The sequence below is a fragment of the Embiotoca jacksoni genome, unplaced genomic scaffold, assembly GCF_022577435.1.
Source record: "Embiotoca jacksoni isolate LCO1_2020_lvr unplaced genomic scaffold, fEmbJac1.0.p SCAF_12, whole genome shotgun sequence".
NCBI classification, from domain to species: Eukaryota; Metazoa; Chordata; class Actinopteri; family Embiotocidae; genus Embiotoca; species Embiotoca jacksoni.
Genome location: NW_027185252.1, coordinates 17,230,471 through 17,255,626, shown reverse-complemented (window position 1 = coordinate 17,255,626; position 25,156 = coordinate 17,230,471). Strand labels below are relative to the sequence as shown.

The 25,156-nt window shown below is 43.2% G+C and overlaps 2 protein-coding genes across 6 annotated transcripts; one reads left to right on the top strand and one right to left on the bottom strand.

The window, feature by feature from the left end:
* Positions 1–450: 450 nt before the first annotated feature.
* On the top strand, positions 451–3,173 carry fignl1 (fidgetin-like 1). The gene is given in 2 exon segments (XM_069144088.1): positions 451–813; positions 815–3,173. Coding segments are annotated over 2 exon segments (1,938 nt in total). The 5' UTR covers positions 451–453; the 3' UTR covers positions 2,393–3,173.
* Positions 3,174–8,187: 5,014 nt separating this feature from the next.
* Positions 8,188–24,695, bottom strand: ikzf1 (IKAROS family zinc finger 1 (Ikaros)). 5 transcript variants are annotated; one of them, XM_069145203.1, is made up of 8 exons: positions 24,570–24,695; positions 20,176–20,229; positions 19,893–20,006; positions 13,478–13,747; positions 11,782–11,949; positions 10,110–10,235; positions 9,512–9,646; positions 8,188–9,062 (listed from the first exon to the last, which is right to left on the bottom strand). In XM_069145203.1, exons 2-8 carry the CDS (start codon positions 20,213–20,215, stop codon positions 8,359–8,361), a joined length of 1,557 nt encoding a protein of 518 aa, XP_069001304.1. In that variant the 5' UTR covers positions 20,216–20,229; positions 24,570–24,695; the 3' UTR covers positions 8,188–8,358. The 5 variants fall into 5 exon arrangements, with proteins under 5 accessions (XP_069001304.1, XP_069001305.1, XP_069001306.1 ...); XM_069145204.1 differs by having other exon boundaries at positions 9,512–9,643; XM_069145205.1 differs by lacking the exon at positions 9,512–9,646.
* Positions 24,696–25,156: the final 461 nt, after the last annotated feature.

Here is a 25,156-nt window from a genome sequence, read left to right as displayed (position 1 = left end):
TGTTCTCTGTGGTCTGGAGGAGTTTAGTCAAAGTAAGCTTTTTGTACAGAGGTAGTATATCATCTGGTTCATGGAGAATAACAAAGCCTGCTTTCAAAACTGAAGTGTGACGTTAAAAACGTTCATTTTCCAGGCAGAGGAGGAGACAATGACGAAAGATTGACCCATAATTCTGCCACAAAGGACACAATATTTCAGCCTCTGCTGTTTGAATTGTGATTGTGCTTTATTTTAATCTGTTCTTCGGAGTCCCTGAACACTATGCAAGAGCAATACTGAATCGCTGCAGGGTCCCGGTGTCAAATGTAAATACGTACTGCTGAATGTGATGCAATGAGCTCTAACTTCCTGCGTGTATGGGTCAGGAGTGGTGTGATCCTTGGCTCTCACTGAGGTCATGTATTTTTAATAACTCTGGTCCCCTCTCCTTCACCAGGCTGGAGCAGGCCAGGCATGAGTGGCGCACACCTGGACGAATGGCAGAGGAGGTCCTTTGACATTTCATCTGGCAACTGCACACCTGAACAGACGGCCGATGCCTACCGGGCCCACATCCTCTCCATTCAGTATGCATGGGCAAACTCCCAGCTCTCTCAGGCCGGCATGGCCAGCCTGCTCAGGACCTACTCGGAGCGCTACGCCGCAGTGCTGGACTCGGACGACCCCCGCACCGGCCTGAACAACTATGCGGAGAGCGCGCTCCATCTGGCCCGCAGTCAGAGGAACCACAGCGACAAATGGGAGTCGTCCCTCACCATGGAGAGTGTGCTGGAGCTGCCCAGCGTGCAGAAGATGGTTCAGGCGAGAACAGCGGGGGGGGGGCTTCCGAGTGGCACCAGCAGATGTTAACGTACCTGTGGGACAAGAGAGCAGAGGCAGCTCCCTCTCTGCTCCCTTTACCGGCGTCAGGTCAGAGGCTGCATTGTTTAAAACTGGAGGACCACCGCAGCCGAAATCAGAGGTCAACAACACTGCCAGTAATCCTGCAAATATTCCTGACGAGAGGCCGCGAGGCACTGATGGGGTCTCGGGGAATCCAAATTTATTCTCCCGACTTCCGGCCCGGCCACAGTCTGTGTTCAGTCATCCTTTAGTTCCACAGGTAAACCCGGGCCCTGCAGGGGCCACACAGAACCATCAGTCCTCTTTCTTTCCCACTTCCAATCAGTGCAAGCGGAAGAATTTCTACAGTCCAGACGGAGGTGACGGAGGCAGGGGGCACCACGGAGGTCAAGGTGCCGCTGACCCGCGAGCCGGGAGCAACTTCAAAACGGCTCGAGAGCAGTTCATCGTGGACCAGCAGAAAAAACAATCCCATCAGCCCCAGAGAGGGCCGACACCTGGCATGGCCGCCGCTGTGAAGAAGTCTCTGGGTGCTAACAGGCCTCGAGGTGCTTTTTCTAAATTTGTGTCACCCATCCCGCGACAGGAAGAGGAAGAAAGCGCGGCGAGCGGTAATTCCAATCAGGAGCCTCAAATCCTGGACGAGCGGCTGAAAAACTTTGAGCCGAAGATCGTCGAGCTGATCATGAGCGAGATCATGGACCACGGGCCTCCCGTTGCCTGGGACGACATCGCAGGCCTGGAGTTCGCCAAGACCACCATAAAGGAGATTGTGGTTTGGCCCATGCTGCGACCCGACATCTTTATAGGCCTCCGTGGTCCCCCCAAAGGCATCCTGCTGTTTGGACCCCCGGGCACTGGGAAAACTCTGATAGGAAAATGTATTGCCTGTCAATCAGGTGCCACCTTCTTCAGCATCAGCGCTTCATCACTCACATCCAAGTGGGTGGGCGAAGGAGAGAAAATGGTGCGAGCCCTGTTTGCCATCGCCCGCTGCCACCAGCCTGCTGTCATTTTCATTGATGAAATCGACTCCCTGCTGTCGCAGAGGACAGACGGGGAGCACGACTCATCACGCAGGATCAAGACAGAGTTCCTGGTTCAGCTGGACGGGGCTGCCACGGCAGATGAGGACCGCATCCTGGTGGTGGGAGCCACCAACCGGCCCCAGGAGATCGACGAGGCCGCCCGCCGACGCCTGGCAAAACGCTTGTACATCCCGCTGCCCGAGGCGGCCGCCCGACGGCAGATAGTGACGAACCTGATGGCCCGGGAGAAGAACCAGCTGAGAGAGCAGGAGCTGGAGAGCGTGGTGACGGCCACGGGGGGCTTCTCCGGGGCCGACATGACTCAGCTGTGTCGAGAGGCAGCGCTGGGGCCCATACGCAGCATCCAGCTCAGTGACATCGCCACAATCACTGCAGATCAGGTGCGACCAATCCTCTACGGCGACTTCCAGGAGGCCCTGAGGACTGTACGACCCAGTGTGTCAGCGAAGGACCTGGAGCTGTATGAAGAGTGGAATAAGACCTTCGGATGTGGACGTTAAACTTGGCTCATTCATCATCTTCTGCTGTTCAAGAAAATACTTCTAAAGATCTTAAACATGCTCTTTATTCCACACAAAGCACATCGAGTGGATGGACAAACTAACAGAAGCACTATCGTCTCTAAATGCAGAGATATGTGTTAGATTTCATTACACCGAGCCGGTGTTTCTATTAATTTGCCCACCTGGTGTGTGTCCAACAGTTTGTTTTAAATGACACAGTTAATCTACACGATCAGATGGATATTTTGTGACCCATTAACATCCCTCCTTCTGTTCAGCCCGATGGAGCTTAGAGAGGTGTGTGTGTGTGTGTGTGTGTGTGTGTGTGTGTGTGTGTGTGTGTGTGTGTGTGTGTGTGTGTGTGTGTGTGTGTGTGTGTGTGTGTGTGTGTGTGTGCGTGTGTGTGCGTGTGTGTGTGTGATGCAGCCGTACACTCGTGCTGAGACCGTTTGTTCTCACCACAGTCTGCATCCGAATGACTTTCAGGCGTTTGTAATGGCCACGTTGTTTTTTTGTTCACACTGATTCTCCTGTTGCTTTGTGATTTGGTGGAAACATAACTGTGTTCCAGACGGAAGCGGAGAACTTTCTAGCAATTTGCATCCTTTTTTTTTTTTTGCAACACTTCAAGGATGAACATTCAGCATGTTTATCATTCTTTTCCAGAGTTATTCTCACCTGTTTCATGTCCAGCAGGTAAAGACTTAACCTTTTGTCATTAGTTGAGTTTGTTTCAGTTGATTGCATGGCCTGAATTGTATTTATAATAAAACTCTCATATCTGCAAAAGTTTGTTTATGTGTCATAATTGAAATACAAGCAGTAAGTGGATGGATGGATGGATACAGAGAGAGATACTTAAATCGATACTTAGATAAATTGATAGAGGCCTTATTCATCCATTTATCCAGTAGACCATATATATATATATATATATATATATATATATAAAAATACAGTTAAAAGACATAAATAAATTAACAATTAAAATAAACAACCAACAAAAGTCATGGTAATATTTCAATAACAGGGCTGAGAACAGAAGGATTACTAAAATCAATCCATCAATAAACAAATAGATGAAAAAGTAAACAGAGTTCCTTAAAGTCCTGGAAGTCATGACTGAGCTGATGCACAGTCCAACCGAATGAGGAGACGGAGATCAGAGACAGGAGAGGAGCGGGACAAGCAGCTGTCCAGGTCATGAGTCCCTGGCTGAGGTGTTGTAAAGCCGGATGTTTGTAGGTAAAAAAAAGGTCTAAACCTCCCCAGTGTTTCGTGACATTTCTGCTCCTGATCCTCCTTCCCATCTGCTCCACAGAGGGCAGTGTGATCACTTCAACCTCATGGGGGGAAACTCAGGTAGCTCACATAAATTGAGCGGCAAATAGAGACAATAAAACCAAAATTACTTAGAGTTAAGGAATCATATCAATACATCAATTTACAAAAAGTGGCAGTTAAAAAGTACCACATAGTCCTCGAAGGATTATTGAGTGGGTGAGGCCGCTTGTCATGGAGTCTCATCGTCCTGAAATGTTCCTGATGTTGGTTTGTGCTTATTATATCCGCGGAAGTTGGGCAACACAGAGAAAGTATCCTGGGTCTCGTGTTAAAAAAAAAGAAGTCTTTGCCTCCCTTCCTGTTGGTGATTAAGACAGCAGTGGACTCAACAGGAAAATCTGTTACTGCAATACATCCCCTTCATCACACAATAAGCATGTGCACCGTTGTTTCAGCGATGATCTTTATACATAGACTTCAGGGTTAAGATTTGATGGAGACTATTTGTCCAGTTATTTTTTACTGCTGTCAGTGTCAGTGGATCTGAGACACACACACACGCACACACACACACACACACACGAACACGCGCACACACACACACGCACACACTGAAGAGTCCTTTACCAAGAGGTAGTTTGGTCATCAGATTTTTAACATGGTGTTTTTCAAGCTGAACGCCTCACTGCTCACACATCCTCTACCACTGACTGAGACGATTATAGGTTGTGCACACATGAAATGAAATTCTCATGTAAATTTAATGAACAAATCTTAGAAAATCTGGAAGACCATGAAAAAAGACTTTCATTTATTTTTCATCTTTTTGTCAAGTCCCTGATAAATATTTCAGACTGGTGTGGTTGGCCACTGTGTTGAAACTTTGTTGAATTAGCCAGCAGTGAAAGTAGTCACACAAGCTCCCCCGCGGGCCGCTCCGAACACGGGGACTCCTCACAGCTGGACCGGGACAGATGCACAGAATTCCTCTGGTGCTGATGGGATCTATAGAGCCCAGTGAGTATGAACTGAAGACGCTGCCATATGGTGTGAGCTTGTAGCTCAATTTGTCTGCGGCTGTGCAGCCGTGCTCACATCTGGGGCGTTGAGTGGTCACAAACACACACATCATACTGTAAGGTCATTCCTGCCTATTCTCAAAGCTTCTTATTCATATCTTGAATGCTGACATTTTGAATTAATTTAAAACGGTATAACCTGAACCTCTTGTGAGGATTTATTAGAAGTGCTGTAAGCTGTCTGTTTGGTAATGTTATCAGATTGTTCAGGTATGTTCAGGCATACATGAAGTGCTGATGTAAGAACATTTACTGAAGTAAAAGTATCTCCAAATAAAAGTCCAAATTAGTATTTAAAGTTCAGGTCTTTCATATTTAAATGAACAGCTGTGGGACACACGTCAATGTACTGGAGGATGCCGCCAGCGTCACGTTTTGCCTCACCTAAGCGTGAAAAGAGGATTAAAGAAGGGAGGTCAGCGACAGAGTACAAAGGTGATAAGGTCTGAGTATGGTTGCCTCTTAGCAAATTCAAGGTTGGTGGTGGCTAAATATAGAACAACCTCAGGACTTTCACTCTGGAGAGCCGTGTTTGAATCCGTGAAATCGTTGTTGATTTCTTTTAAGTAATGTAACCAAATTACTTACACAATGTAATGTTTGCCCAAACCTAAGGCAACTTTCATTTTACGCCCAGGAGAGGAAAAATGTGACTTGGGTCAAGGACACATGCGTCCCAGACCACCTCCGAATGTGGCCTGAGCAGATCGAATCTCACAGCGTCCTGAGTTTGTGCACACCTGTAGTTCTGCTGGCTACTTTTGAACTGACCTCGTCAGAAATCAATACTCAGCTTAAAAAAATGCATAAAAATGCCAAAACTTTTCACTTATTTTCTGAGAGGATGGGGCCTTCATGTATGGGGATGTATGTCAAGTTCTTTAGTGTGCTCGCAAAAAACAAACGGGATCAACAGTGTGACTGAAACATGAACCTCAGTCCAGATCTTGGTCCAGACTTTCAGGAGTGAAAATGCTCTCAACACAATCAACTGGTGGACTGACTGGTGTAGAAAGAAAACGAGAAATGAGTCTTTTGTAGAAATGTTAACTCGCAGACATCTGAAATGTGACGGGCTCCAATCGCACACTGCTTTATTGTAAGCTGTCACGAGCCAGACCGGTTGGATAGCACTTCTTTGATATTGTGATCTAAAATATTTAATGTAACATCTTAATCTGAGAAGGAACTGTAAAATAAAAGTGGTGGAGATGAAGTGTGGTAGAAGTTTAATTAGTCTACTTTCCATCACTTGGTCTAAGATCATAGACCTTCATTAATTCAAGTGTATCTAGTTTTCCAGTCACTCTTCTAATAAGAAATATTTTTAAAATGATCAGTTTACGTTCCTGAATAGACTTCCACTTGAAGAAAAACAAACAGAGGCAATAAAGAAACAGGACCAGATTAACCAAGTCTCCTGTGAGTTAATTCCTGTGAGTCCCATTAATGGGACACAGTCCTGTGAAGTGTGCTAATATTGAGCACTACCATCTTGTTGGATGCCGTTAACCCCACAACTGGAATCGGGTAAATCTGCCTCTTGAAGGAGTATTTCAGTCAGCAGGGCTGAAAGGGGAAGTGAGATTTGGGATTCAGGCAGGGCCAGATTTGGTTGGCCAAATTATCCCTCTCATGCAAATGCCCTTCCTCCCTTGTTGGGTCCCAGTCAAGCGTGCGTGTGTGTGTGTGTGTGTGTGTGTGTGTGTGTGTGTGTGTGTGTGTGTGTGGGTGTGGGTGTGGGTGTGTGGGGGGGGCTCAGCACTGGCCACAGCTGCTTCCCGTTTCTGCTAAATCACACAGCAGCCATCTGGACGCGGCTGCCTCCGCGACAACACCACCGAGCTCCTCTGCCCGGTCCGACCGAGCCTCTCCAGACAGCCTGGCCCTCAGAGCCCCGGCCCCGGCCTTCTGCTCCAGTGGCTGATCCTCTCCGTCCCAGCTCGCTGCTGCTGCCTCTGAGGACCATCCGGACTCTTCAGGTTCTTGGACGCGGCATATGTCCATGCATGCTTTTGTATGTGTGTGTGTGTGTGTGTGTGTGTGTGTGTGTGTGTGTGTGTGTGTGTGTGAAGGGTCTCCACACTCATGCACAGCATTTTTTGTGTGTCCTGCTTGGCTACCAGCTCTTTAACACAAGAATCCCAGTGTGGTCTGTATGTTGGCCTCCTGGTAGTTTATTAGATAATAAGGAAAAAATTTTTTTTATTTATTTCCACAAACCACTGAAGAAGAAATGAATATTTGAATAAAATGTGCCCTTTTTTTTTTTTTTCACTTTGCAACCACATATCGGTTCTTAATTGTACAGTGTGTGGAGACGTGTGTGTTCGCCCTCGTCTCACTCTTAATTGTCTTATAGTGTGCTCAGTGTTTGTTTGCACATATGCCAGTCATTCCCTTTTTCTCGGCTTTTCTTTGACAGGTAGAGCTGAGCATCTTGAATGACACGTAAACTTAATTATTTCAGCAAGTCTGAGAAAGTAAAGAAGGTAAAAATGGTGGAAACTTTCTGTTAAATCCAAGAATCACTTTCTTAAGTGTGACCCTAATTTACTACAGACTTCAAACACTTTACTGTAGACATTTCCATATTCTTTGACAGGGGGTTAATGTAGTTCACTACATTAAACTCTTGCCATATAAACATACATATAAATATAGAGATAATTCCAAGTAGCTGCCTCCATTCATTAAACAATATCCTTTTCTTCCATCAATGTTTTTTCTTTGTCCATCATTTGAAAGACAAAACACTTCCCCGCTCTGTGTGCATATATAAAATATCCTTTATTGATATTTTGCAAGCATAAAGCTCCCTTCCAATGAGGTCAACTTTCATTTCATGAGTCAAACAATTCTTAGCCTTCAGGTATAAAACAAAAAGTCCAGGATAACATTTTCTTCTGATAACACGAAAAACTAGCTTCCAGCAGCAGTCATGGATCACCTCATACACATTTAGTACAGTTGAACAGAAAAAGATCCAGCTTTCACTACTCTATGAGACAAACATCGATCACTGTAATAAATACAAAAACAGACAGGCGTGGAAATGTTCTTATAAATAATAATGTGGGTTTTTACAAACAGAAGAGCAGGTTCAGGCCTCGGACAGAACGGTGGATTTCTCTACACAGATTGAGAAGTTTTTACTGATTGTATTTAATGTTACGATGGCGTCGCCTGCGGAGGGAATCTTTTTTTCTGTTATTCAGAACAGATGTTGGTACAAGGATGGATGTAAATCTTATTTTAAATCTAGAAAACAAAGTTTCTAACTGTTTTTCACAAAAGAAAGAACACATTTTTACATTTCATATTTATGGCAACTGTAAATACAGGCTTCATTAGGAGGGAAACAACTGTATTGTTTTTAATATTTTGTTTCCTTAAAAAAAAAAAAAAAAAAAAAAGGTTTTCTTTTTGAGCAAGAACGAATGAAAAAAAAAAAAAAAAAAGTTTAATAGTTGTATACATTTATCTGTGGTCAACAAACATGCATGCCTGGTATAAAAACACAACACACAGACATCAACGGTGTATTTTACATTTTGTATTTCTATGCGTTTATTGCAGGTGCATGTCTGTTGGGGGGGCTCAGTAGCGATGCTCCCCTCGTGTAATGTGAGAGGAGAACTCGTATCGATCTTGACTCCGGTGACCGCAGAGGTTGCACTCGAAGGGGTCTCTGAAGCCGTGGCAGCCCATGTGGATGGTGTACATGACGTGGTCCAGGAAGAGGACGCGGCAGTGTTCGCAGCGGTGGGCCCTCACCTGCTCCCCGTCTGCCGTCACCACTTTGAAGCCCTCGGAGGCCATCTCCATGCTGGCCCGGATGGCGTCGTACTGCCTCTGCTGCTCCTCCTTCACCAGCGGCAGCACGCCGTTCCTCACCCCGGAGGTGATGTGGTTGGTCAGGTAGATGAGACCCGTGGCCGCTCCGCCCGGACGGTCCCCGTTGTTGCTCTCGGTGTCCGTGGAGTCCTGGCCGCTTTGGCTGGGCGAGCCGTCCTTCTCGCTGGACACCGACTTGGAGTTGGAGAGCAGCAGCAGGTTCTCCGCCGCACTGTCTTTGGCCGACAAGCCCGTCCCCACGTGGCCCTCTGTCGGCGGCTTGTGGAGGGAGTACATGGAGCCGAGAGCCACGTCGGAGGAGGAGGCCGGAGACGTCTGGACCAGGGGCCGCAGCGCCTCGGCCCCCAGGTAGCTGATGGCGCTGTTGATGGCCTGGTCGATGACGTGGGGCTGAATCAGCTCGCCTGCTCCGCCGTCGTAAGAGAGGTCGGACAGACGTTTGTCTCCTGAGGGAGACAGAAGAGCTGAGTGAGGGTCGCAGTTTACTGACACACTTTCACCTGCATCCTGTCATCACACTGAGCCTCTCTAGCTGATTTAAAATAACTCGCCGTTGTTGTTGATCTTTATCATTATAATTTCCTTTGCCTCTTAACACTTTATTTTTCTCCCTATTTTAATATGAAGATTTAATGTTAAATGAATGCACAGAAAATAACAGTAAATATTAAAACAGTTTTTTCTGATAACAATTAAATTCAAGTCCCTGATCCGGCTGTACTGCGTGCACTGTGCAGAGCCAGCGTGGCAAAGCTGAAAACAAACCTAACCAGCACAAATCACATTGCAGCTTCAGGTATGCAGCTCTCGTAGGTGCAGCATGTTACATGTATTTCTTTCAGCAAGAAGTAGCGACATTGTATTCACACAAAAGGAAGCAGATTGGAGCCCTTACCAACAAACTTCTGTGGCATAGTGCTCTTACGTTTGGCTACATTATTAGCTAGTCTGTCTAGCACCAAGGCTCTGTCAGATCCCGTCTGGCTTAAGTCTTCCCTCTGCTCATTCTGGTTGCTTTCTTCCTTTACTACTGGAAAGCAAGACAGAGAAGTAGATTTCAGAGTCAAAGTAATTCAGAGTTTGTCTCATTTAAAGTGATGACACATGCCTGATGGGGTTTTCTGACACGTGTGAAGCACTTGGTCTATAAATACAGAGTTTGTTCATGCTCACAGATGACGGCAGATGATGTGTCTCTAAGTTTTAATGTAGAGCTTAAAAGATGACAATACATATAAAATATCAATTTATGACTGCATAGTACATATGGATAAAAAAACAAAACAGAATTTCATACTAACAACGTGATCAGCTCTGCAGATGTTTTGGATACCTAAAGAAATGACAGTAACTTGACGGTTTTTTTTGTTGGTGCACTTAGCAACACAGTCAGCAATCTACGCTGCTGTTGTGTGCTCACAGTCCCGCGCTCGATGTGAAGTAGGTCGTTGGATTTGTGTGAAAGTTAAGTGCGCGTCTCGAGAGGCACCAACCTGTGTAGATGCTGTTCTGCAGCCCCATGCACTGGAGGTAGTTGTGACACCTCTCCTTGTGCTCCTCGAGAGAGCTGCGCTGCTTGTAGCTCCGCCCACAGTAAGCGCACTTGTGGGGCTTTCCAACTGCAAGACAAATGTCATGACAGGAGTGTAAACAGAGCCGTGCAATATTTGATGTCAGGGCGGATATCAAAGTGACACGACATGTTTAAAGTCATTTAAAAAAACAAAACAAAAAAAAACAACTATATAGCCTTTAGTTAATCTGCTGTTTTACATGTCAGGTTTCTACTTCCTGGATAACCACAGGAGGGGATGGATGTTACATTCACACTTTAACTGGAATAAGTAGAAGAGGAGAGACTCGGTAGAAAGCGTGAACAGAGATCAGAGGAAGAGCACCACCTATAGAAACGTCACTGACAAAAGGACCTGACTGTAGTACTGCCCACTCTTTGATTGACATGTGATCACTACACATTCTCACCAATACATTTTTACAACTTTTCTGTAACTTTTCAGAATATTTGACTCAATTTGTATGAACCCTGTCTATGGGAGGTCCTTCTCTGTGTTTTGGGATGGCAGGAGTCTGTTGTAGACACTGCTGAGGTCATGTCCTCAATTTGGGAGATAATTGTGGCTGAGTTTACATTCCAGATTTAAAAAAAAGTGTATCATGGTGGGTAATTTCTCTTCCACTTACAAAATAGAATAAAAACAAAACAAGGGATTGAATATTTCCTCAGCAGAAACTTATATGTGACCTTACAGAGAAGAATCAACGGTTGTGGTGTAAATTTGAAATATAAATGAACCATGGAATAAATGAAATATGAAAAACGTACATATGAATAATAAAAATACTAATGATGTCTGGTCAGAATTGCTTGAGGAGCTTTCTGGTTACAACACTGGGCCTGAACAATTACCACAGCTTACTCCTCTGAGCTGTAGAGTTACACTGGTGTCCAACATGAAACATGTTCTTTAAAGGAGACATGATTGATAAAAATCTGTTTTAATAAGTGAAACTTTTCAAACCATTATTGAACAAAGGAACCAGTGAGCTGAGGATCACAGTCAGGAGGGAAGTCAGAGGAATTGAGTGACAGGCTGTTAGTTTAAATCTTTTCATGGGATTTGTTGACAATAACAAGTATATTCATGTGACATAATAAGAATCATATTAATAACATAAATAGTGCTCCTGTCCTAAATATCATTTGCGTAGTCCACCCCTGTTTGTAAGCCTCTGGTACTTTCCAAGCAGCTTTACTTTTAATTGAATTCACCTCTACTGCGTGCACACCAGGATGTGGAGGCAAAAAGTAGTTCAGACAAATTATCTTTTATCCAGATTGTGATGCTTTAATTATCATCACACTATTTTTGTGTGAATGCAGCTCAATGTGCACCTTAATGCAAGTTTAAAAATGATATGCATTTCACTGTTCAGAGCAAGTGCACTGTTTACACCCAAATTTCATTAACACATACTTCTGCAAAGCGTTTGCAAAAAAACAAAAAGTGACACCATATCAACACCCTGTCAACTTCCCCTTATATAACTCTGAGGTCTCGCTGCGCGCGCTGCAGTTGTCGTGCCTTTTGTAAAAGCTTCCAACCGCGTTCCTCGAACTAATATGGGTGTTCGCTGTGTACTGACCCGAGTGGGTGCGTAGATGGCCGCTGAGGGCGTCCCTCCTGCGACAGGCGTAGCTGCACAGGTGACACTTGAAGGGCTTCTCCCCCGAATGCAGCTTGATGTGACGCAGCAGGTTGCCCTTCTGGGTGAAAGAGGCGCCGCACTGGCTGCACTGGAACGGACGTTCTCCTGAGGACGAGAGCAGACACACAAGACACACACACGTTACTGCAAAGGTGCAGAAAAAACACACAGGACAGCAAACTGTAAACAGAATATTTGTATGTTTCAATGGCACCCGGTTTTATATGTTTATCAGTTTATAATTTTGTTGTTTCTTCTTGATTAGACTGATCTGACTCTGTTTGATGCCTCCACTGACAACAATAAAAGCACACCGTCTTGTTCTCTGCGGATGAGCGAGCGGGCTGCAGCGGGAATGCGGGGTCACTGCACTACAAGCACGCCGAGCGCCAGAACAAGCTGGATGATGGAGCGTCTCCGGGGCGGAGAGCGATCCAGCAGCCGGTGGGAGGGTTTCACAGCAGAGTGACACTCCATCTCTCCATGCTCCCCCTGCCCCACCGACTTCTGCCGCTCTGATCGAACAAGAGCCTTTCAGACTCAGCCTGCCAGTTCCGTAATGCACCATTGCCTAGGTCAATTTGATCTGAAAATCTCATTTTTTCCTCTTCTTCGTCTCTAAAATAAGAGCGGCACATCACAATGCAAATTCAGCCTCATTTGAATAAAGCGAAGGAAACACTTTGTGTTGAGAGCCAGTCTTCCTGATCAGCGCTTCTGGAATAAACCAATATCCAGTCTCTCCGAGTGTTGTGGCATTCTGTGAGAACGTTTTAATGTGGCTTTTTTTTTCAAAGGCCCCCCATAAAATAAGAGTCACCAGTGAAGCAGCAAAAATATATAAAAAAGGAAATTCATTAAAAATGCATTTCAGGAGCAAAGACTCACCACAGAATATTTTCTATTTAAATAGGAGGCACTTCATTATATCTTTTATTGTACTTTCTTTTGCATTTACATTAGTCTAGTGTTCCTTTCTTCCATTTTGAGTTTCATTAGTTTCTAAAGCTTGACAGTTAAGTGCCTTTTTCACAAATGTTCCCCACCACTGGTTTGGCTCCATTACAATAGAATATCAATTTTGAATTTTGAAAAACTTTTAATAGTCAGATAATTGTAGCTTCATGAAGATCCCATTTAATTGCAACAGATATCCTGTTTCTCAACTGAGGCATGTTTTTTTTTTTTTTTTCTTTTTGGACCAAGTTTGTCTTTGCTACTTTATCGCACAATAACTTGATCAGCTTGTCATGTGGTAATTCAGAGACCTTTAGATGAACATTAATGAATGCTAATGGTATATTTAAAGTCTATTTCACGCACGAAAGGAGGGTCTGCGCGCATACAGCCAAATGCAGGCGTGCTATTAACTACAGCTACAAGAGAGTATAAGGGAGACTGCAAGTTTATTTCTAAGAATCTATCACTAATGTTTGAGTGTATTCAAAGAGGACACAAAGCTACTAGATACTGCTTGTGTTAGTGTAAAAAACAGTCGGGGACAACAATTTATTTTCGGGCTTTTCAAGTCTAAAGAAATACATCAAACAGACACCTTTCTCTCATCCATCCTCTCATACGAACAGTGAACATGGGTGCAAAGGAAGGGCAAGAAGTGATGCAGGCGGCTTACCGGTGTGGCTTCGCTTGTGCACCATCAACACATTGGGGCCAATGCAAACTATCCCGCAGATATCGCACTTGAGCTTCCCGTTGGGCAGCCGGATACCGCCGGCCGAGGAGAAGGCCTTGGCTTCGGGGCTCGGCTGTGAGCCGTTCACCTTGGCCCCCGAGGAATCGATCACGCGCAAGTCTTCCGCGCACTCCTCCTCCTCCACGCCATTCATGTCACAGGCCAGCCCACTCTCCTCATCACTGCGAGCCTCAACTTTAATGTTACAGGCTGGAAAAGAGGGCAAGGAGGGGTGGGGGGGGGCCACGGTTTAGAATATACGAGCATGCTTCTGTCATGATGTTAAATACTAAAGATGATGGGCAGTTTATCAGAGTAATATTGATACTGTGACATGAGAACAGTTGTTCTAGTATTGTGCTGAAGCCTCACTGTCCTCTCAGTGAATTAATATCTCATAAATAAATCTTTTTAGACATATAATTTCTAAAAGTTATTTTGTAATTCTGTCTATTATTTAGTATTGCTGCTAATTTTATGCACACTTTACCTGACCAAGTTCTGTTGTTTCAGTGATTAAATCGAATTTCAGTAATTACATTTTTCTCTCTTATTGTTCAGCCTTTTTACTCATTTATCTTCATTTGTCCCATATTTATTTGTACTTTTGTTTTGTCTCACTTGCAGATTCCTATTTTTTAACCTGCAGAAGAGATGTTACGTACCCAAATCAGTTACACGCTCATATAAAGACTATGACGATGCACACAAACTGTGATTTGCAGCTGAGAAAAATTACTTATTTTGTCAGTATGATAAAATGTGTCCTTAATTCATTCAGTGTGGTTCATTTCTTAACTCTTCTGTTGGGATAGACACTGTATGTAATAACACTGAAACAGCATTATACAATGGGAAGGATGACAATGGCTTTGTAATGACAAACCTCCTTTAGTGCACATTGTGACATCTTCATGTGAAGCGGGACGCTGCGTCAAAACTTCAAAAACGTTAGCCTCCTATTTTATTTTTCTTAATTCAGCCTTAAAAAACTCAACAAACAGCAGCTGCACATTTAAAAGTTATGCTCGACTATTTGTTTTGGTTAAAGCGGCGTTGAATACTTTAAACGGATATACAGGTGGATAGCATGTGATGAGATGTAGAAACACACCGATCATCACAATCACACTTTGGTGAGGCGAATGACAGCAACATAAACAGGAAGCAGAGACACAGGAAGCAGTGTGAAACTAGGGACGAGCGCGGTATCTGTCAGAGCAGCAGAGTGCGATGAACACAGACGAACACAAACACTCACTCACACGCGGCCTTTTCACTGTCAGCTTCATTTCCAGGCGGCTTAATTACGTTTTTGACATTTTTACATTTTTTTTTAAAAAATACAGAAAGAAAATACTACATGAGTGATGAATGTTAACTAACATTTATGAAACAGAAAAATGTCTAGAATGTTATTTTGATGTTCCCAAAGTGGTCAGAAAAGAAAAGTGTCCCATGCCATGAACTGCCAGCTCCTTTCTTTTCCCACCAGAGATCTTTAGAAATATTTAAGAGAACTGACCGATCATGCAAGTCCCACAGCTACCAGCCTGTGGTTTGCATGTCACCGTGGCAGCCTGATTTCCACACGCCTCTACCTCTGTTTGTACAACAGAAGAGGAAGAAGTGGAAATCATGAAATATAGGAATCTATGGAAAAGGGGAAGCTTTAGAAACCGGGCCTGTCTAACTGAAATACCAAGAATTATGGAGAAGTGACAGAAAGGGAAGCTGGGAAAGGAATTGTAAAACAGCCTGTAACTGAAACAGGTCTGTTTTCACCGAGAGTCACGGAGGGAGAAGAACTCCCCTGTTGTATGTTTGCCATAGACGGCGGGAAGAAGAGAGACAACTGGGTAGTTGTAGATGTGTAGACGTGGATGATCGCTTTTCCGATCAAAGTCACACCAGCCAATCGTTCATCTCCACACAATTTTAAAAATGTTCTTTTTCATGACAAACAATCTGCTCATCTGTTCGACTGTTGAATTTTTTTGGACAAGCTAAGATGAGATAAGAGAGACACCAGCTGTGCATGCGAAGGAAAAAAAAATGCTTCTCTGTCTGTTAAAATAAAACCTCTAGATGTAATACTGATGATGAGTTATGTTACAGAACTGTGTGTTAAATTGACAAACATACCACACATGCATCCAAAATGTCTTGAGAGTGCCACGACGGTAACAATGAATGTTAAATATATGTTGAAACGTTTCCCTGACGAGGTTTTCTAGTTTTAAAGGCATCGAGAGATACAGCAGCTCTCAACAATGTTTATTTTAACCATTAATCTATTTAAGCAAAAATATTTTAAATGTTTTCCCTAAAGTTTAACTATTAATTTGGATGATTTATTCATTACTTTTAATTCAATATTTCAACCATTTGTCATTACTTTTGCTTTTTCACTTCCTATTTATACTTTTAACTATTTCACCTTTTTTCTGTCATTTTTTAGTTAACTACTGTAACTGTTATCATTTTAATTGGCCTTTTAACTATTTATCTGTCACGCAGCAAACATTATTTAATGGATGATTTCGTCATCCATTAATTTAGCTAACAATTTGAACCATTCATTTGTTTTCGGCTAACGTAATCTATTTCAACCTTTTATCCACAATTTTCAACTCATCATTTTAATCTTAATCAGTTTTTTTTTTTTATCTAGTTACTTTTACATAACTAATCTATCTTGAAATTAGTTTTCCAAAATTCATCAATAAATGTGAACCATTTAACTAATCTAAACATTAACCATTTTACATTTATTATAGCGATTTATCAGTTTGTGTTGCTTTATCTATTGTAACCATTAATCTGCTATTTATTTTACCAATGTATGGTTACTATAAGATGACAATATCAGCTGTTGTTCAGTAAAGGTAATTCTTTAAACTTCTCTGCTGGCTCACTGTTTGTGCACACTTTCACATTCAGGTTCAGGTAAGTCAATATGACATTTTCTCTTATTCAAGCTGCAGTTTTAGTTCTTTTTTTTTTTTTTTTTTAAATTTGGCTACTTTAGCTTTTTTAAAATCTTTGCATATTCCCTCGTGCCAAAGGAAAAATAACTGAAGACATGTTGACACCTTTTGTAACATTTTGAGAAGCTGAGTCCAGTTGTGAACGTATCCTACTCACTCATTTCATATTTTAAATGTAAAAGAGACTTACAAGCTGCACAGTAACCACAGTCAGGCTCCATGTTGCATGTGTTGAAAAACATGTACAACGTTCTCACTACAACCACCAAGTTTTTTTTTCAGATATCAGCACTTAAATGATGATGTAACTGTGTGCAGGAGGCATCAAGTTAGTTTCATTTGTTGAGCTTGCTCTAATTTAATGTTTTAGCCACAAAACTTCTGACCACCACAATTTTGTGGCAAAATAACTTTTTTCCTTTTAATATTAATGTACTTGGTATTTTTATGTAAATTAATAAATGTTTTAATTGAACTTTTCTGTAGATTTCTCTGCAAATGTAAATATAGAACTGATCCGGGAATAAACACTAAAACAGGACTATACTGTCAGGAAACTAAAAGTTTAGAACAAAGCAATACATCAAATCTTTATGTTGATTTCTTGTCATTTAACATTAACAAGACTTTCAGGTCATCGGCTAAACTGAAGGGAACCATGAACGCTGCGCTGCCACCCACTTCTCATGGATTTGGGGAAGTTGTGACTAAATCGGGAGTAGGAAGAAGGCTTTTACTTTATATCATGTTTGTCATTATCACACATCCTGATTTGCTGGTTTTGGGAAGCAGGTGTCAGATCATGTAGTAGACAAACAAAGCAGGTCTCAATAAAAAGATTATAACCTGATGTGTGGAAGTAATCTCCCCGTTACAGAACAAAGGGATAACACATGCTGTGGCAGAGAATGGAGAAATGACAAACACTGGGAGAAGCGACCAACTAATAAGAGGCTCGAAAAGACGCAAATTAAGTAGTTATAGTAACGGAGATTAATAGTTAATAGGAAGCAGCATAGCAAACGTGTGAGTTGTGCAGCGGGGAAACGCAGGGAGCCTGCTGGAGGTTCCTGTTACTGACTTGTGCTGCTCTCACTGCCTGAAAATAACCCTGAGTGCAAGGTAGTGGAACCACATGTGTTAAACCGCGCCAGCAACACGCTCAACACAACTTGCAGGAACACCAAAAAAAGCCTGCTTTTCCCCTCATGCATTTTTTTTTTTTTCATTTCTTTTCTGTAACTCGCCTCCATGTTTTCAGGAACTAGACAGCTCAGTCTCAACTGTCTGAAATAGCAGCGGCTCCATCTGAATCACGGAAAGTGAAAGAGAAATCATATCTCCGGGATGTTGTGAGGGGTAATTTTACATCCTTGTGACTTTAACAGAATATATCTCCTTTTCACACGGCAATATTGTTTTTTGGGGGGTGTTAAATCACTCGACATTGAGACCGAAAATTGTGGATGACACTTTGACATATAAACCTCTCCTCTGCTCAGAGTCCTCTCAGAGTAGCATTGTGAATGTGCGCCAACAGTGATGATCCCAGGCTGTGAGGACTTATTTGCAACAGGAAACAACGTGGGTTTTGAGGTTTTGAGCTTTCGATACTTTAAGGCCCCGTGTCCCACATTTAGTCCCCCTGTTTTTTTTATTTTTTCAAGAAAGAGAACTGAGCAACACATGATCCTGGGTGATAATTATAACTCGTTCAGGCTTTTATCACAGAGGCAGCCATGCATAGATGTACCAGATACTTGCACTTCCCTTCTTTTTCTCTGTCCCTATATAGACACCCACACCCACACGCACACACACACACACACACACACACACACACACACACACACACACACACACACACACACACACACACATGTGAGGGGAATGAACAGAAACTCACATATACTACATATAGTCATACATGCAGGCTGCAAGCTGAGCCCTCTTTACGCTCTTTACAAGCTTCCAGTGAAAGTCAGTCCACTTTATCATTTCCTCAGCTCAAACATGGCTCTACACATGTTTCCTAACTGGTTTTAATTGTTTAGATGCCGTCGCAGCTCTACAGCAGTAACATCGAAGTGAGCGCCTTTGTGTGTGTGTGTGTGTGTGTGTGTGTGTGTGTGTGTGTGTGTGTGTGTGTATGTGTGTGTGTGTGTGTGTGTGTGTGTGTGTGTGTGTGTGTGTGTGTGTGTGCAGGTGTGTGACCTATGCGGTGTCGTGATGTGCTGATCTCTCTGAGCTTGGCCCTGTTCCTGAACTCTTTATCTCTCCAGGAGTGTTGAAACTGTCTGATGGCAAGTTCTTCTTAGGAAACTCTTACACATCCTATTTCAGTTTCCTCTCACATCTTATTTTTGACTGTGTGCTGCTAATCTTTTCCGTTATCTGGATAGGTGGAAAAACACTGATAGGATGGCTAAATTAGAGACATAAAGCTTTTTTTTTCTTTTTTTCATTATGAAATACAAAAAAATTTCCATAATTGCACCTCTTTTGAATCATTAGCTGAAAATTGTCCTTAAATTTAACTGATACTTTATATCTGTACTTCCTATTTGTTTGACTTTTGTGACGTGTAATGATGTCATAAGTTAAATCAATAAATGAAGGTCTCTCGTGGATTCACTTCATCTTAGAGCATCTCGGAAACTGTGATGGTCCCTAATATTTTGAAAAGTGGGTACGATGTGCTTCAAAGTGTTACCAATCTATGCCTCCATCATTTAACTGATTACGTCCGATTCATCTTGCTGTCATGTGAAGCCAGTGAGCCTTTCCTGTTCTCAATAACCACCAATGTTCGGAGACATGAGATAAATACGCGCCGCCGCTGTGAGTCCCTCCAGCTCACTTCATCCTTATTTTCACCATAATATTCCCTGGCTTGCTGTTTGCAAACTCAAATCAAGGCCACATTAGCTATTCCTTAAGATTCGGCTTATTAATGACATGCCATGGATCAAAGGGATTTTCTTTTTTTTCTTTTTTTACCTTTCCTGCCAATGACCTAAATGTGTCTCTTCACAGCTTTAAATTAATTTTTCCAAGGGATTTGAAACGGCAAATATCTCCCACTGGATGTGCATGGGACTAAGTTATAAAAAACATGCTTTATGCTTTTTTAATATATATGTTAGGTTTTTGATCCGGACATGACTTTCATTTAACCGTTTTACACTGATTTGGATGCTTTGGGAATGAAGGCTCTGCAGTAGTTTGGATTCCTTTTGATTGCTGCTTCATGGGATAGACTCGACCTGATGTAGCTACCACACGCTCAAATTAACACAATTTACACAAGCATCAGTGATGATCTGACTGGATGTGGGTGCGTTTGGTGGGTAGTTGCCTCATACCTTTGTCCCCTCTGTTGTTCTGCTGGTGGGCGGAGCTGGCTGACAGGTCCTCAGGGACCGCCATGGGCTCCTCTGCCTCCTCGGACACTTCGTTGGCGGGGGGGCTGTCCCTGCCTGGGGAGACACACACCAGCAAACAGCCGTCACTCACCACGCAACCCCTCGCCACGATTCATTCAGGAGGAGCAGAATTACCTCCGCCTTGTGTAAGAGGCTGCGTGTTGGCCTATTGTATCTACTTTGTGCTCTCTACGGCTCAATCATGCAGTATGTGAGCTTTTACCTGGCATCTGGGCCATTTCCTGGGCCTCCTCCGTCTCCATGCGGTGCAGGTACTCTAATGGGAGAGAGATGGAGATGTAGATGTGTATAAGTTTAATCAAGTGTAGGCTGAGGAAACAACATTATAAAAAGCGCAAGTGGAGTAAAGGGTGTACTTCTCGGCGTGACTCCGTCACCTCAGTGAGATCACTGTTGTCACAGCCGCAGACACACCACTGTCCCCCACATTACATTACAAAGCATTACAGACATTTTCATTACAAGTCTGACAGGGAGACTGAGCTTGGAGAGTGGCTTGGCTCCGGCTGATGGGGCCCGCGGGTTGCTGGGAATGGGCTTTCAGACCACATTTGTTATTTATTGTTAATTTCCTGCCACGTAATCATCCAAAAATGCAAACTGACTGCCGCAAAATTAAGCAGAAAATTAACTGGCCCCAGGTCACCGAGGATGCGGGTGTTTGCCGTACCCAGCTGATCGGCGCTCGTGTTCTCTCTAATTTACTGAGCATGCATCGCTGAGCCCGCGGCCTGAGCGCAGACACATGCAAGCCACAATCAGAAACAAAGAGAGGGAGTGAAAGAGAGAGAAGAAGAGAGGGAGGCAGCGAGATATGGTGGCAGAGAAGTAGATAGCAATGAGAGGGCAAGAAGTCAGAGGAGCAAAAGCAGCAGGAAGGTGCAGAGAAAGAAAAGAGGCAGAAAAGCAGGCCGAAGGACAGAGAACTTCTCCTTATTTATTAATTTTTTTTCAGCAAGACGAGGCAGTCGAGTCCAGAAGCGATCCTCCGGCCAGGGCTGACTATCTGAGGAGTCACCAATGCTCGTGGCCCCATTAATAATGGATGGCCCTCAAGCCTGCAGCAGATGGGCCCGACAGCCTCAGCCCCAGCTCCGCCACTTCAAGAAGCCCTCAGTGGGGCCGCTGCCCAGTCCAAGCAGCCACACAGGGAGAAGTGAAGCTCCCGAAAATAGCGAAACGAGCCCAAGGGAGAAGGGGAACCTAGGCCTTCCTGTTTTACTGACAGATGGCTCCACACATTTGGAACAAATAGTGGGAAGCGACCGGGCCGCTATGTCGCAACGCACAGCGTTCTGCGGAGTGAAGTCAGGGAGCTCGGCGGCCTGCAGACGCCCAGGATGCAAGTGTAAGGGGGGGAGGAAAAAGGGGGGGGGGCAAAGGTCACTTGTGCAGATGATTTGTTCAGCACAACACGGGGGTGTTGCGTGTTACTGTGCTGAGCTGCGACTCTGCAGCGCCGTTCTTCAGCATCTGGAGTTTGGAGGTCGGGGGCAGAGGGAGGTATATTCTCATGTGCCCTTTTTTTCTGGGCAGATGGTGCAAAGGGAAACACGGATGTGTTGGCGGGGGGGCTTTGACAAAAATACACAAAAAGAAAAGAGAGTTCCTACATTCAGCCACAACCCACTTGCAGAGGCATGTGGAAAGTAAAGTGCGTGGAGAACATTCAGGAAGTGGCTGTTCTGTTCAAGCACAAAGTGATACTAGTTTCATGCTGCTTGTATTTTCTACGTGTTACTGACACTTCTGTCCTATTTTAAACACTTTTTGCATATAGTTTTATTTGTACCTCAACTTTTAATTTCTGTGCCTCATGTATTATGTGATAAATCGTGTTTTGAAAATATGTTTTTTGATAAAAACCAGGTGCTCATTGTATCATAAATGTAATCGTGTCAAACTGAAATGAACTGTGTGTGTGTGCGTTGGCGTGTGTGAGTATACGAGCTAGGGGCAGGTGGAATCTTTGAGATGGAATTCGTAGAGGACTTTTGACACAGCGCGCGAGGGGGCTGGAACAGTTTTGGTCGCGACACGTCATGTGAGGAGAGGCAGGAAGAGGCTTGTGGGTTGACAGAATTCTCGGTCGTCCTCATGTGTCTGTGTTTGTGTGTGTGTTTGGGAGGATGGTGGTGGGGTCGGGGGGAGGGGGGGGGCGCTGGGGGGGATAGAGGCGTCTGCTCATAGCGAGGTGCACAGCTACACCAGGGAGCAGGGTGGGGATTAGAAACAACGCAACCGTTAACAGATACTGAGGACCACGCCAGCAAAGTGTGGATACTCAGGAGAAAGCTTAAACGCTGCTGCATGTGTGTGTGTGTAGATAAAATTGACATAATGCTTATTTAAAATAAACTGGAAATACTAGAATACATGGATCAACACTCACGTATAGAAATAAAGGACGTAATAAAAGACATCTTTTGAAAGTTTAAGTTAAAGTTATCTTACTTTAACACTTCTGCTACCTTTAATGGAACAATTAAACATTAAAAATCAATAATAACATTTTGTATTTAGCATTTGTATTTTTATATATGTTCCTATGAGTAATGAGATGTTTGGTAGCAATTAAACATTTAAACCCTTTAAATAGCAGTGTTATATCATAAATAGAATAATTTATTGCACACTAAACCTGACATCACTGATGCATGAAAAAAAAGGACCTTAATTCTAATCCTTTCTAGTCGCACACTAAAAGTTTCCTCTTCAGGCAAACTTAGTGACGATTAATGAAAATATCTGGATTAATAATTGTGACTCCCGTGGGTTTTATGAGAAGTAATGAAGCTGTGGGCGCCCTCTTATCGACCATTAGGGAGAGGAGATTGTCCTACACTGCCGAGCGATGTGGTGCATGCTCACTTTTGTTCATATAGAGATTGTCATCAGCGATTCATGAAATGTATGGGTGGAAGTGGGCACACACTGTTTGCAGATGTGTTTCTGGGAGTCTATATGGAGGGGGTCGAGGGGGAGAGTAAAAGGTGCTCTGGAGAGAAGTTTCCTTCATTTGCATTTGACACACTTCACTACTCTGCTATTCACACAGTACAATCATTTTAATAACTGTCTGTCTTCCTCTGCCCCCACCCCTCCCTTCCCCCTCCTTTACTTCTGTTTCGACTGACAAGAAAGATGTCTATCTGCAGACTGACTTTCAGCACTTCTCTTTCCAACTCAGCAATGAAAAAGTCCTATTTGTGCAGGTACTGGGGTTCATTTACGCATTATAACATCTGAAATCAAACTTTTTTTTTCACTTTTTGGCAGGTGTTAGTTTGCGTTTATTATGTTATGTCTGATATTAGTGAAATTACATTATTAGTAAAGGTAATAAAGTTATTTTCAATGTTTCAAATTTATAGAAGAACAGCACTTTGTTTGAAAATATAGTTAAAAGCATTTATACTTATTAAAAATATACAGATGATATCAAATGCAGGTGCTGTCAAGCAGTTGAAGATTTGAACAAATAAATGACAAACTCACTGACATTACATCACACTTTAAAGATAGTTACAGTTATGATTGAGTTAAAATTATTCTTAATTTGAGCAAATGCAAACAAGGCGTAAAATATTATGTAATTAGTTTGACACTAGGAATTTTAGGTTTTATGTTAAAAAAAAAACAAAAAAAAAATAATTTATTTCTTCAAGTTTGACAGTATTTTTTTTTTTTTTTTTTTTTTTTTTTTTTTTTTTGTCTGGGCGTTGATGAACAACTTTCAAGTGTGAGCAGTGTAAAAAGTTTCATCAGTCCAGCCTACATCTGAATTTCTCCGTCTCTTCACACAGACGTGTGACAACTAAGTGAGACTGTGAACAGGTGAACACAAACTTTAACGGTATGGAAAATTATCAGATTGGTCGATTACTCATTTAGCTGAAAACAGGCTATTTAGATACAACTATTCGGTGCGTAGTTATTTCCTGCTGAAGCAGCGCTCAAATATTTTTACATACGGTTTCATTTTTTCACTGTAAACAAATTTGTGTCTTCATCAAAAAGTAAAAATGTTTTCATGAAAATGTGTTGTTAAATATTTTATTAAACTCTGGAGTGTGCGGCACTATCTGAAGTTTACACACACAAGTGCGCACATCTGTTGCAACAGGTGCTATAACGGGACAGGAAAAACAGTGAAACGGGTTAAAATGATGCACGCGTAATGTAGGAAGTCTTTGAAATTAATTTCACATTTTCATTGAAATCAAAGTGATTGGGATATCATTTATCCATATTTTCCCAAAAGAAAAAGACACATGGAAAATGGGGAACATTTCCACAACTTCCCTTAAATTACCGACCGGAAGAAGTAAGACGGTAAAATTATTCTATTTCGCCGTAATTAATTTTTGAATATACCCTTGTTAGTTGATCCGTTAAATGCCCTGCCAGCAGATTACGCGCACCAAACGGGATTTTGATGCTGCGGCGCACCTGCACCGAAACTACAAGGAGTCTTTTCCAGTCAGGCGCAAATGTTTCCTAAAAATCTTGCGCGCATACGAGCTCAGTTTAGAGGTCTTGACCTAGCCTTAGAGATGAGTGTGGAGCTGAAAAGCGCGGTGGAAGTCACTTTACCTGCTATTCCTTGAGTTTGCAGTATGAAGTTCTTCCAACTCTCCCCGGCTCCATGTGCAGAAGGTCGCAGCGCCGCGGCGGCCCCATGGAGCTGCGCCCTGAGTCCCTCCCCTCTCCACTGCACTTCCTCGTTCCAGCCCAACATGACTAGGTCTCTGAGCTCGGCTGAGGCATTTTGCTTGCTTTTATCCACAGTCTGCAGCGGGGAGTCGAGCCACCGAAAACCTTGGCACTTGCTTTGTGCCGTGCCAATAAAAGCTGACACCCAGTAGACCATTACTGGCAGCCATGCATGAGATGGGATGAGGCGAGCGAGGAGAGTGGACCATTCATTGTTTATTTATTTCATTCACACCGAAGAAGCTGACTGGGGGTTGGGGGTTTGGGGGTGTGTGTGTGTGGGGGGGGACTCCTCACTTGCATATTGGACAGCTCCCCTTCTGTCACCTGTTCTGGCACGCTGAAGTAGTCCATGAAATTAACACAAGTGTTTTCGTTCCCATGTAATGAGGTTTTTTTTTTTCTCTTTAATGTTTCATCCATTTGACTTCACTCTTTTCTCTTTGGTCCCTTCGCTGTCGAAGCCT